This window comes from Scyliorhinus canicula, chromosome 24, assembly GCF_902713615.1.
Source record: "Scyliorhinus canicula chromosome 24, sScyCan1.1, whole genome shotgun sequence".
Taxonomy (NCBI): Eukaryota; Metazoa; Chordata; class Chondrichthyes; order Carcharhiniformes; family Scyliorhinidae; genus Scyliorhinus; species Scyliorhinus canicula.
The window spans coordinates 9,477,784-9,490,805 of NC_052169.1; the positions used below are offsets into that span (position 1 = coordinate 9,477,784).

The 13,022-nt window shown below is 50.2% G+C and overlaps 1 protein-coding gene across 1 annotated transcript in view; it reads right to left on the reverse strand.

Annotated features, from left to right (window-relative positions):
• LOC119956748 (AT-rich interactive domain-containing protein 3B-like) overlaps nucleotides 1–13,022 on the reverse strand; it is a 184,461-nt gene that overhangs the window by 3,864 nt on the left and 167,575 nt on the right. The window contains 3 exon segments of the mRNA XM_038784098.1: nucleotides 44–286; nucleotides 8,811–9,055; nucleotides 11,565–11,748. Of these exon segments, the coding sequence (XP_038640026.1) occupies nucleotides 44–286; nucleotides 8,811–9,055; nucleotides 11,565–11,748 (672 nt within the window).

Here is a 13,022-nt window from a genome sequence, read left to right on the forward strand (position 1 = left end):
CCCCCCCCCCCCCCCCCCCCCCCCCCCCCAAACCAGGCCTCACCTTTCCCATTGATTTTGATGCTCATAGGCACGTGGGTCGCCATGGCGAAGAGGTTCTGCTGTAGGGCCTGCTGCATCAGGCGCTGCCGCCCCTCGGCGAATCTGGCCATCCTCTTCTCGGCCGGCTCCCCGCTCTCCAGCTTTCCCCTCAGCTGCTCCAGCGTGATGGCCTGGGCGGCAGAATGGTGGCCCCCCTGGGCCAACGGGACGTGGATTCGGCTTGGCGTCAAAGAGCAGGCGTCCTCTGAAGAAGAAGGAAAAAAAAAAATGCCGCACAGGCAGAGTCAGGGCCCAGGATAAATGGACAATCCACCATTAATCACACAGCAGCATTAAGTTGTCAGCCCCTCGTTAACGGGTGACACCCTCGCATCTGCCACCTCTCGCCTGCCAAGAGATTCAGAGCGGTTAAGGAGAAACCATTGAGGAATGAATGGAGAACCAGAGGGCGCTCCTGAGTAGGCACTCTCTCGAAGGGCCGGTGCGGACTCGATGGGCCGAATGGCCTCCTTCTGCGCTGTAAATACATAAATTCCATTGGCTGACAAAGTAATGACGACCAGAAGAAATACTTTTCCACACACCGAGTGGTTAGGGTCTGCAACGCACTGTCTGAGAGCGTGGAGGAGGCGGGTTCGATTGTGCCTTTCCGGAGTGGAACGAGATGAGTTGCTCTCACAAAGGGCCAGCATGGAAAGACAGACAGAATGGCCTTCTTCTGTGCTGTAACCCTCTGACCAGTCGATGGTATTAAGGCAAATAAATAGGGTGAAATGAAATGAAAATCGCTTATTGTCACAAGTAGGCTTCGATGAAGTTACTGTGAAAAGCCCCTAGTCGCCACATTCTGGCGCCTGTTCGGGGAGGCTGGTACGGGAATCGAACCGTGCTGCTGGCCTGCCTTGGTCTGCTTTAAAAGCCAGCGATTTAGCCTGTTGAGCTAAACCAGTAAAGGAACGGCGATACATTTCCAAGTCAGGGTGGTGGGTGGCTTGGAGGGGAACCTCCAGAGGGTGGGGTTCCCGTGTGTCTGCTCCCCTTGTCCCTCTAGACGGTTACGGATTTGGAAGGTGGATTTCACCAATTTTCCTGGCTCGGGATTCTCGGACCAGGAGGGCAGAGTTTTAAAATGAGAGCCAGGACCTTTTCCAGTGAAGTTAGGAAACATTCTTCACCCATCGGATGATGGAAATTCGGAACGCTCCTTCCCCGAAACGGCAATTGATGCGAGATCAATTGTTCCATTTTTAAAACATGGGGTTGACAAGAATTTTTGGTAGCCAAAGGTATTTAGGGACACGGGGGCGAGATGGGCTTGTGGAGTTAGGTCACAGGTCAGCTGCGTTCTCACTGTATGGTGGGACAGGCTAGACGGGTTGAATGGCCAACTCCTGTTTCTGTAAATCAGGAAGTCCGGGTTCTAGTTTAGTCTAGTTCGATGGGAAACATTTAGCTCAGTGGGCTGGACAGCTGGTATGTGATGCAGAATAAGGCCAGCATCGCGGGTTCAATCCCCGTACCAGCTTACCCGAACAGGGGCCGGAATGTGGCGACTAGGGGCTTTTTACAGTAACTTCATACTTGTGACAATAAAAGATTATTATTATTAGTCCATTCCAGAGCTTTGCATCCATATCCAGGCCGGCTCTCCCAATGCAGTACCGAGGGAGTGCTTTAGAACATAGAACATATAGAACAGTACAGCACAGAACAGGCTCTTCGGCCCTCAATGTTGTGCCGAGCCATGATCACCCTACTCAAACCCACATATCCACCCTATACCCGTAACCCAACAACCCCCCCCTTAACCTTACATTTGTTAGGACACTACGGGCAATTTAACATGGCCAATCCACCTAACCCGCACATCTTTGGACTGTGGGAGGAAACCGGAGCACCCGGAGGAAACCCACGCACACAGGGGGAGGACGTGCAGACTCCACACAGACAGAAGTTCTGCCAGAAGTTCCGTCTTCCGGAATCAAGAAACTGAGCTCTCCTTAGTGTCCTGATCAATGTTTACATTGAACATCAATAAAAAGGACATCAATGCTGATTGTGGGATCTTGCTGTGCGTACAGGCGCCACAGTAACAATGACTACACTTTAGATCGAATTCATTGCCCAAGCAATGTCTGCGTGTGTTTCTTCCGGGTGCTCCGGTTTCCTCCCACAAGTCCCGAGAGACGTGCTTGTTAGGCGAATTGGACATTCTGAATTCTCCCTCAGTGTTCCCGAACAGGCGCCGGAATGTGGCGATTGGGGGGCTTTTCACAGTAACTTCATTGCAGTGTTAATGTAAGTCTACTTGTGACTCTAATAAAGATTATCATTATGATGCCACGTGAATGCGAGTTCACGCAATCCGATGACATCCAATCCCATCCCTTGAACTAACACAAAGACTTGCATTTATATAGCAACTTGCAGAATTTAATTTCAAAGGTGCCTTACAGTCAAATCAGGACCCCTTTCTAGCATAGCAGAGACTGAGCGGGATTGGGAATTATTGTCCTACTCCAGAGGGTCCGATGGTGAAGGACAGAACTGGAGGCAATCTTTGCATGTCTATTTAGTTGCAGAGTTACACATTACATGCATGCACCTCCTAAGCTGAATATGCAGAGTTGCATTCTGTGTCTATACGAGATAGGGACTGCGGAGCAGGTCTTGGCCATTCAGGTCCATCGAGCCTGCTCTGCCATTCAAATGGATCATGGCTGATCCTCTCCCTTGACACCATTTTTCCTTACTACCCCCAAATCGCTTGATGTCATTAGTATCCACAATCTGTTTACAGAGGCCTCACGTGACAGGGCAGCATGGTAGCATGGTGGTTAGCATAAATGCTTCACAGCTCCAGGGTCCCAGGTTCGATTCCCGGCTGGGTCACTGTCTGTGCGGAGTCTGCACATCCTCCCCGTGTCTGCGTGGGTTTCCTCCGGGTGCTCCGGTTTCCTCCCACAGTCCAAAGATGTGCGGGTTAGATGGATTGGCCATGCTAAATTGCCCGTAGTGTCCTAAAAAGTAAGGTTAAGGGGGGGGTTGTTGGGTTACGGGTTTAGGGTGGATACGTGGGTTTGAGTAGGGTGATCATGGCTCGGCACAACATTGAGGGCCGAAGGGCCTGTTCTGTGCTGTACTGTTCTATGTTCTATGTGACTGCCTAGTTGACCCCCACCACTTACATACAATTAAAACAGAATTAGCACTTGCAGCCAAGGCTAGTGGCAGTAGCTCGACAACTGCTTAATCCGAACTCAGTGAGGAACAGGGATTGAAGGTGGGGGCATTCAGAGCTGTCCTCTTAAGGACAGTTAAGGCCACGAGGAGTTTCAACGGAGGTTCTCAAAATCATGAAAGATTGGGGTGGAATAAATGAAAGGGGCAGCACGGTGGCACAGTGGTTAGCACTGCTGCCTGATGGTGCCGGAGACCTGGGTTCGATTCTGGCCTCGGGTAACTGTGTGGAGTTTGCACGTTCTCCCCGTGTCTGCGTGGGTTTCCTCCGGGTGCTCCGGTTTCCTCCCACAGTCCATGTTCGCCTACTTGTGACACTAATAAAGATTATTATTAATCGTGATCTAGAAGCCACTTTTGATCAAAATAGATTCCATACTGGCTTTCTGAAAAGCGACTTTGATAAATACTTGAAGGAGCAAAATCTGTGGGAATATGGGAAAAGAGCGTTGGGAGTAGGATTTGCTGGATTACTCTTCAAAATAACTAGTACAAGCTCGATGGACCAAATGGCCTCCTCCCGCACTGCATCGTTTTCATGGACAGGCTTAATGTGCCCATCCGCTCTGTCACAGACTTTATCTCGTCTGTAACCAGGGTGAAAAGGGCCAACGCATTTGATCAGATAAAAAAAGGTTCTAAAAGAACGGAAGATAAATAGGAAACAAAAGGGGGGATTAAGGGGATTATCAGAAAGATCAAAGGGAAGTACAGCTGTAACTGATCTGCAAAATGCTTGCGAAACCCACTCGGACCAGATATGGAAACTATGCTGGTAGCTGAAACACTGAACGGCGAGCAGCCGAGGCAAAGAAATGAGCTGAGAGGAATTCGAAGCTCTCCTGTCGTGTGGGAAATACCCGGGTTCGCTGGATTCATACTCTGTCGGGGTCCGCAGTACCCGGCACTTTGAGAAAGCATCGCGAAGAGCTGGTGGGAAATGGGCAGGAGGTGGAGCACGGGATCCCTGACACAGCTGTGTAGCCATCTGACAATCAGAGGCTCCTCAACGGTTGTACACACTCCACCCCTGGCCAACCCGTTCTATTCTCTGCATCGGGCAATCCTCTAAGCCTCATTTTAGGGCTACTAAAACCATTAAACATCCCCCCCCACGTCACAAGGTTCAGTACACTGGATTGCTCCAGTCTGATTGGCTCATATTCACCTGGAATCCTCCAGTCTGATTGTGCTCATTTTCCCCTGGAATCCTCCAGTCTGATTGTGCTCATTTTCCCCTGGAATCCTCCAGCCTGATTGGCTCATTTTCCCCTGGAATCCTCCAGTCTGATTGGCTCATTTTCATTAGGAACATTCCAGCCTGGGTCGGCTCAGTGTCACAGAGAACACTCTAGTCTGACTGGCTCAGTCGGTCGGGCCTGGAACGCGCCAGTCCGATTGGTTCAGTGTTACCCATGACCCTCTCTTCCTCTTAATCGCCAACCCTCACAACCGTTTGTGGACAATGTACCAGCACCTCAAAGCATCAATGGATACATTCCTAACATTTTCACAGAACAGGATACATTCCTTCATGCCCTTTTCCAAAAAAAAAATGCACTTTACTCCGATGTAGATAACCGTTCTGAGGGCAGCAGGTTTTAGTGACCCAAGACTAGAATAACACACACACACAAATGGAACAGCAGACAATAATGATTGGAACTGAGTGATTGGGAATGGCTACAATGCTGCCTATCGGAGCTGGACTGTACAGGGGGAAGCTTTTGGTACTAATGTTATTCCAACAATCTGTAAGCCAGGAACTACATTCCTTATCGCATCAGCTCTGAAGTCTATAATCTAGCACCGTCAATGCACTCGCCTTTCAGTGAGGGGTGATGGGTTCAGGGTCCACTCCAGCGAGTGGAGTGTAATGTTCAGGGCTGTGCTGAAGAAGCGCTACACCATCAGGGTGCTACTGCTATTCCGAATGAGATGTCCCGGGCGGCACGGCAGCACAGTGGTTAGCACTGTTGCTTCACAGCGCCAGAGACCTGGGTACGATTCCCGACTTGGAGTCTGCACATTCTCCCCGTCACTTTCCTCCGGGTGCTCCGGTTTCCTCCCACTTGTCCCAAAAGATGTGCTTGTTAGGTGAATTGGACATTCTGAATTCTCCGACATTCTGAGTTCTCTAGTCTATCCGAACAGGCGCCGGAATGTGGCGACTAGGGGCTTTTCACAGTAACTTCATTGCAGTGTTAATGTAAGCCTACTTGTGACAATAACAAAGATTATTGGATTGGATTGGATTTGTTTATTGTCACGTGTACCGAGGTACAGTGAAAAGTATTTTTCTGCGAGCAGCTCAACACATCAATAAGTACATGGGAAGAAAAGGGAATAAAAGAAAATACATGATAGGGCAACACAAGGTATACAATGTAACTACATAAGCACTGGCATCGGATGAAGCATACAGGGGTGTAGTGTTAATGAGGTCAGTCCATAAGAGGGTCATTTAGGAGTTTGGTAACAGCGGGGAAGAAGCTGTTTTTGAGTCTGTTCATGCGTGTTCTCAGACTTTTGTATCTCCTGCCCAATGGAAGTAGTTGGAAGGGTGAGTAAGCTGGGTGGGAGGGTCTTTGATTATGCTGCCCGCTTTCCCCAGGCAGCGGGAGGTGTAGATCGAGTCAATGGATGGGAGGCAGGTTCACGTGATGGATTGGGCTGTGTTGACGATTCTCTGAAGTTTCTTGCGGTCCTGGGCCGAGCAGTTGCCATACCAGGCTGTGATGCAGTCAGATAGGATGCTTTCTATGATGCATCTGTAAAAGGTGGTAAGGGATAATGTGGACATGCCGATTTTCCTCCGTTTCCTGAGGAAGTATAGGCGCTGTTGTGCTTTCTTGGTGGTAGCATCGACGTGGGTGGACCAGGACAGATTTTTGGAGATATGCACCCCTAGGAGTTTGAAACTGCTAACCATCTCCACCTCGGCCCCGTTGATGCTGACAGGGGTGTGTACAGTACTTTGCTTCATGAAGTCAATGACCAGCTCTTTAGTTTTGCTGGCATTGAGGGCGAGATTGTTGTTGCTGTACCTCTCCACTAGGTTCTCTATCTCCCTCCAGTATTCTGACATTCTGTATTCTATTATTATTATTAAACAATCCTCCTGAGTGGATATCAAAGATCGCGTTGTGTTCGATTCATAGAAGACCAAGAGAATCCTCCCCTACTGTCTCGCCTCAAAATTTATGCCTTCGCCAATATCACAAAAACAGGATTCAGCTTTCTGTACTCTCATTGGCCGCTGTGTTCCTTATGTTACAAATGCACTAGACCTCAAAAAGTACTTCATTGGGCAGCACGGTGGTGCAGTGGGTTAGCACTGCTGCCTCGGTCCCAGGTTCGATCCCAGCTCTGAGTCACTGACCGTGTGGAGTTTGATGTGGCATTTGCACATTCTCCCCGTGTTTGCGTGGGTTTCGCCCCCCCACAACCCAAAGATGTGCAGGTCAGGTGGATTGGCCACGCTAAATTGCCCCTTTGTGAATTGGGTACTCTAAATTTATTTTTAAAAAGTACTTAATTGGTTGCAACGTGCTTTGTGACATTATGAAAGGTGTTATGTATAAATGTCTTTTTTCAATAAGAGTTAACATCGAGGTGGAGGCGCAATGGAGGGATCCCTCTCCTCACCGCTGGTAAGGGCGGTCGGTGGATGACATGGTAGCCTCATGTGACCTCGAAGAAGCAGCTAACCAACCAATGGAAACTCAGTAAAACTCTGCCCAAGGTTTGTAGGATCCCAACCTCGAGGGTCCTGGCAACTTCGTAGTGACATGGCTCAAGCCAATTCCTCAGCTCAATGTGAAAGGCACACGGAACATTCATTAAAGCCCCAAATGACCAATTCACAGTGAACTGTGGACATGAAAGATTAAAGGGAAGTTGGACCTAATTTTTGACCATTTGACCACATACTTTTGCGGAGGTCCTATGGCACACTAGGTAGCATCTCTGCCTCTGAACCAGGGCAGCACGGTAGCATTGTGGATAGCACAATTGCTTCACAGCCCCAGGGTCCCAGGTTCGATTCCAGCTTGGGTCACTGTCTGTGTGGAGTCTGCACATCCTCCCCGTGTGTGCGTGGGTTTCCTCTGGGTGCTCCGGTTTCCTCCCACAGTCCAAAGATGTGCAGGTTAGGTGGATTGGCCATGATAAATTGCCCTCAGTATCCAAAATTGCCCTTAGTGTTGGGTGGGGTTACTGGGTTATGGGGATAGGGTGGAGGTGTTGACCTTGGGTAGGGTGCTCTTTCCAAGAGCCGGTGCAGACTCGATGGGCCGAATGGCCTCCTTCTGCACTGTAAATTCTATGAGAAGCATCTAGTCCCATCCCAGGACTTGACGGCCATGGGAAGGTGCGTTCATAATGCGGTCAAACAGGTTGAGTGCGCCAACCCGAAAAATCCTTCCAAACAGGCAAATGGATAGCAGTAAGAGCAGGTGAGACTCCTGGTCAACCACGCTTGATGTGGAGTGGGACCCCCCTCTCAAGCTATAAGCCCTCTGCCGACAGACTAGTGACCTGCTCCAGGAATGACCAGCTTTGGAAACAGCTGCCTTAGTGCATAACTAGGTGTGGGCATAGAATTGGATTCAAAATGAAATGAAAATGAAAATCGCTTATTGTCACAAGTAGGCTTCAATGAAGTTACTGTGAAAAGCCCCTAGTCGCCACATTCCGGCGCCTGTCCGGGGAGGCTGGTACGGGAATCGAACCGTGCTGCTGGCCTGCTTGGTCTGCTTTAAAAGCCAGCGATTAGCCCTGTGAGCTAAACCAGCCCCTTCTTTAAATTCAATTAAGGGATGTGGGCATCGCTGGCTGGACCCGCATTTATTGCCCACCCCTAACTATCCATTTCAGAGGGCATTTGAGAGTCAACCACCTTGCTGCGGGGTCTGGAGTCACATGTAGGCCAGACCGGGTAAGGATGACAGATTTCCTTCCCTGAAGGACATTAGTGAAGCAGATGGGTTTTTACCACAATGGTTTCATGGTCATCTTTAAATTCCAGATTTTTGTTTTATTGAATTCAAATTTCACCATTTGCCATCTTGAACTTGGGCCCCAGATCTTGCCCTGAGTCCCTGGATTGTTAGTCCAGGACAATACGACTATGCCATCTCCTCCCCTAATTACACTTTTGTAGCATTTTTAATATCATGGAGCATGAATCAGACAAAACTTATCACCGAGGACATGCTGGGACGGTACCAGAGGTTTGGTAGGTTTTCTAAAGGAGTCTTAAAGGAGAAGGGAGAGGTGGAGAAACAGATTTAAGGAGGGAAATCCGGACCTTAGGCGCCAGGCAGCTGGGAGCACGGCCGCCAATGGCACAGCGATGACATCTGACGATGCGCAAGGCGCCAGGAATGGAGGTCGTAGGGGCTGAGGAGGTTAAAGAGACGTTGGGGAGCCAAGGCTCGCAAGTGCTGGCTTTGGATACAATCGGGCCATTGCAGGAACGATCCAAACATGGGAAGGTGATCACTCGGTCAGGAAACCCCGCTTACCTTTTTTGATGGACAGCCCCGGAGAGAGGTGGGTACCGTTGGAGGTGGGAACATTCATAGACGACAAGTGGACCTTGGCAGGGGACAGAAGGGCGGTCGCCGAGCTCGGAGAGTAGCCAAAGAGAGCTGAGCTGTAGCTGGGTCTCCTGCCTTCCCGCCTGTTGCTGTCAATTGCTGCCTGGAGCTCGGTGGGAGAGCTGAGTGATTGCTTTTCACATTCATAGGGGTAGAGGTATTTCATGTACCTGCAGGTGGGGACAAAGGGACACACATTACATGGCCTTCTGTGCACTGGAGTCACTTTGTAATAAATAATACAAGGTAGACCGTAAGAAATATGACCAAGGGTAGGCCATTCAGCCCTTCGAGCCTGCTCTGCCATTTCATAAGATCATGGCTGATCTGACACTCACTAAGCTTAGCCAAAGAGTCATCCTGACTCGGAACGTTAGCTCCCAACTCTCGCGGCAGATGCTGTCAGGCCTGCTGAGATTGTCCAGTATTTTGTAAGTCCGCATTCCCACTTTCTTCCCGCAACCCTCAATTCCCCCACTGATTAAAAACCTATTGACCTCTGCCATGAAAATTTTCAAGGACTCGGCCTCCACAGCTTCCTGGGGTAAGGAATTCCAAAGACTCTTCGGGAAAAGAAATACTTCCTCAAATCCATCTTAAATAGAGCAGCCCCTTATTCTGCGACTCAAAAGTGGCATCAAGCGAGGTTTGTATCCTGAGGATCATCTCTGAAATAAGGCCAGTTTGAGATAATGTAGTCAGGCTAAAAACGTACAAACGGTATCGTAGATTCCCACTGAAATGCTCTTGTCCCGGTTTGTCATCCGAATGTAGGAGCATCACAACAGGGAAGCACACTGTGTGGCCCAACCAAGTTCATGTTGATCCTGCACAAATGCCTACTCTGCTCCCCCACTGCTGTCTCACCCTGTCTTACCAGTTTGGAAACGTGGGCATGGTCGCTGGGCACACATTTCTCTGGTTCTCTGTTGGCAATCCTACTTGACCGGCACCCCATCCACAAACATTCACTCCCTCCACCGCCAACGTACAGCGGCAGTCGTGTGTACCATCTACAAGATGGACCGCAGGAACTCCCCAAGTCTCCTCAGGCAGCACTTTCAGACAGTGAGTTCAGCACGGTAGCATAGTGGTTAGCACAATTGCTTCACAGCTCCAGGGTCCCGGGTTCGATTCCGGCTTGGGCCACTGTCTGTGCGGAGTCTGCACATCCTCCCCGTGTCTGCGTGGGTTTCCTCCGGGTGCTCCGGTTTCCTCCCACAGTCCAAAAGATGTGCAGGTTAGGTGGATTGGCCATGATAAATTGCCCTTAGTGTCCAAAATTGCCCTTAGTGTTGGGTGGGGTTACTGGGTTATGGGATAGGGTGGAGGTGTTGACCTTGGGTAGGGTGCTCTTTCCAGGAGCCGGTGCAGACTCGATGGGCCGAATGGCCTCCTTCTGCACTGTAAATTCTATGACCTTCCACAACCCTCCGGGTGAAAACAATTTCCTCGTCTCCCCTCTACGCCTTCAATCAATCACTTCAAAACTGTGCCCCTCTCAACTCTGACCTCTCTGCTAAAGTAACTAGGCCCTTCCCGTATCCACCTTATCCTGGCCCCCTTGCAGTTTTGCACATCTGAATTAAATCTCCCCTCAGCCTCTGTTTTTCCAAGGAGAACGGCCCCAGCCTATCCAATCTCGCCCGGTAACTGCAATTTCCCAGTCCTGGAAACACCCTGGTTAGTCTCCTCTTCATCCTCTCTCTTGATCTCTTGCGTTTCTTCCCATTGGCTGTTTTCTTCCCTCTTCTCTCCCAAGATGCTAATTCTTTGTCAGGTGCCCGCTGAACACTCTCCGCGACCGTGACTCCCTCCGTGGGAGCGCTGGCTCATACAAATACCCCTTTTCTCAGAAATAAAACCCCCCTTCTCTTAAGCGGAGGACATGCATCATGGGAGAGAATAAGAGTTTTGTTGACAGGCCCAGCTCCCCTGGGTTGGCCGGGAGTCATACTGTCGAGACTACCCATCCCACACCCTCCAACCTCAACAATATCTGTTGGATGCTCAACATTTCTCTCTCTAGAAGTCATTTGAAAAAGAAAATATTGGAAAGAAAAATGATCTCTTGGGATGTAAGCAGATCTGGCAAAGCCAGCTTTTGAGGCCTATCCTGAGCTGCCTTTGTGTAGGTGGGGGTGAGCAACCTTCTGGAAAGCGCTGCTGTCCTCCAGGTGTAGGCGCTCCTCCAGTGCTGTCAGGAAGTGGCTTCCAGGGTTTTGACCCGGTTTCGATGAAGGCCGATGGACGCGCAAGTTAGGCTGGGGTGCGACTTGGCAGGAGGACCTTAGAGCTGATGGTGCTCCCCTGTGCCTGCTGAGCCTGTCTCAACTACCGCCCCCCCCCCCCTCTCCGCTCCCTCCTCTTTGGCCAAGCGACAGACACAGCTGGATGCCGCGCCACTGGTCAAAGGGGACTCAAGCGACATGGAGCAAGTGGTGGGAGTCTGGAACTCGCTGCCTGAAAGGGTGGTCCCTTTATTATCCCAAGAGACCCTCATAACATTCAAGAAGTATTTGGACATGCACTCGCGAGGACAAGGCAATGGGCCAAGTGTTGGAATAATTAAGGGGTTGTGTTTGAACGGCACAGACTCGATGGGCCGAAGGGATTCTCTGCGCGGTCTAGACGGACCAGCAGCATTGGTGGCGGTCAGGCAGAGTGGCTGCTACTTACTGAGTCCTGAGTGTAAAGGCCGCGCTGGTTATTGAGGTAGGTAAGTTGAGGCCTTTTGTGATTTCCCGCCAAATCTTCTTGTTGATGACTTCCACCAGTCCGCCCTTCTCCGTGACCAGCTTATACAACATGTACAAGTCTAACACCTGCTTCGCCATGATGGGGATCCGGTTTACTGGCGTCCCTGTAACACAAAAGAGGCAGAAGGGTTTCCATGAGGAGCGATGTCTCCTCAATCCTTACCAGTCCGAGCGCAGGGCACGTTTCGCCCCCTCACCCAGCCAGGAGGTTTTAATGGTGTGAACAATACAGGAGGAAAGATTCAAGGAATGAAGGGACTCTTGTAAATAAAATCTGTAGGACATTTAGAATCTCGGGTTATCTCAGTATTGTTCTGAGGAGAATCAAATGGTAAAATTTACAATGTTAAAAGGTTGCTTTAAAAATACCGTGTCATCCACAAAGAGTTTCAAGTGCGGACCCACTCTTCCTCATCATTCTGTTCCTCAGGCTCCAATGGCCGCGGAGTTCCTCGCGTCCCCTCAGTCCTGTCTTCCATCTCGCGGGCCACCATCACGTTTCTCTCACTGCACTTTGGTATCATCTCATCATTCCCTCCCGACCCAACACAGCAAGGGCTTCCCTTGGTCCTGCTGATGCCCCTTTCTATTTCTGTTTCTTGTTTCAGTGAAATGGAGCCCATTGGGAGCCGCAAATAAAACCAACCAAAATCCCGAACACCGCGGCAGAAATTATGTGGCGGTAGGTACTGAATGCAAGGATAATTGAAGGAAGCCTTCATTCATACCCCAACATTCACAACAGCTGGGGCATCCGGAAGCACACTTCGTAACCAATTGAGTGTTGTGAAGCCCAGTCCATCAGGCAAACCCGCCTCTCACCCATCGACTCCGACTACACCTCCCGCTGCCTTGGGAAAGCGGGCGGCATAATCAAAGACCACCTCCCACCCGGGTTATTCTCTCTTCCATCGGGCAGGAGATACAGGAGTCTGAGAACACGCACTAACAGGTTCAAAAACAGCTTCAAAGGGGCAGCAGGGTAGCATAAATGCTTCACAGCTCCAGGGTCCCAGGTTCGATTCCCGGCTGGGTCACTGTCTGTGTGGAGTCTGCACGTCCTCCCCCTGTGTGCGTGGGTTTCCTCCGGGTGCTCCGGTTTCCTCCCACAGTCCAAAGATGTGCGGGTTAGGTGGATTGGCCATGCTAAATTGCCCGTAGTGTCCTAATAAAAGTAAGGTTAAGGGGGGGGTTGTTGGGTTACGGGTATAGGGTGGATACGTGGGTTTGAGTAGGGTGATCATGGCTCGGCACAACATTGAGGGCCGAAGGGCCTGTTCTGTGCTGTACTGTTCTATGTTCTATGTTCTTCCCCGCTGTTATCAGACTCCTGAATGACCCTCTTATGGACTGAACAGATCTCTCCACACATCTTCTC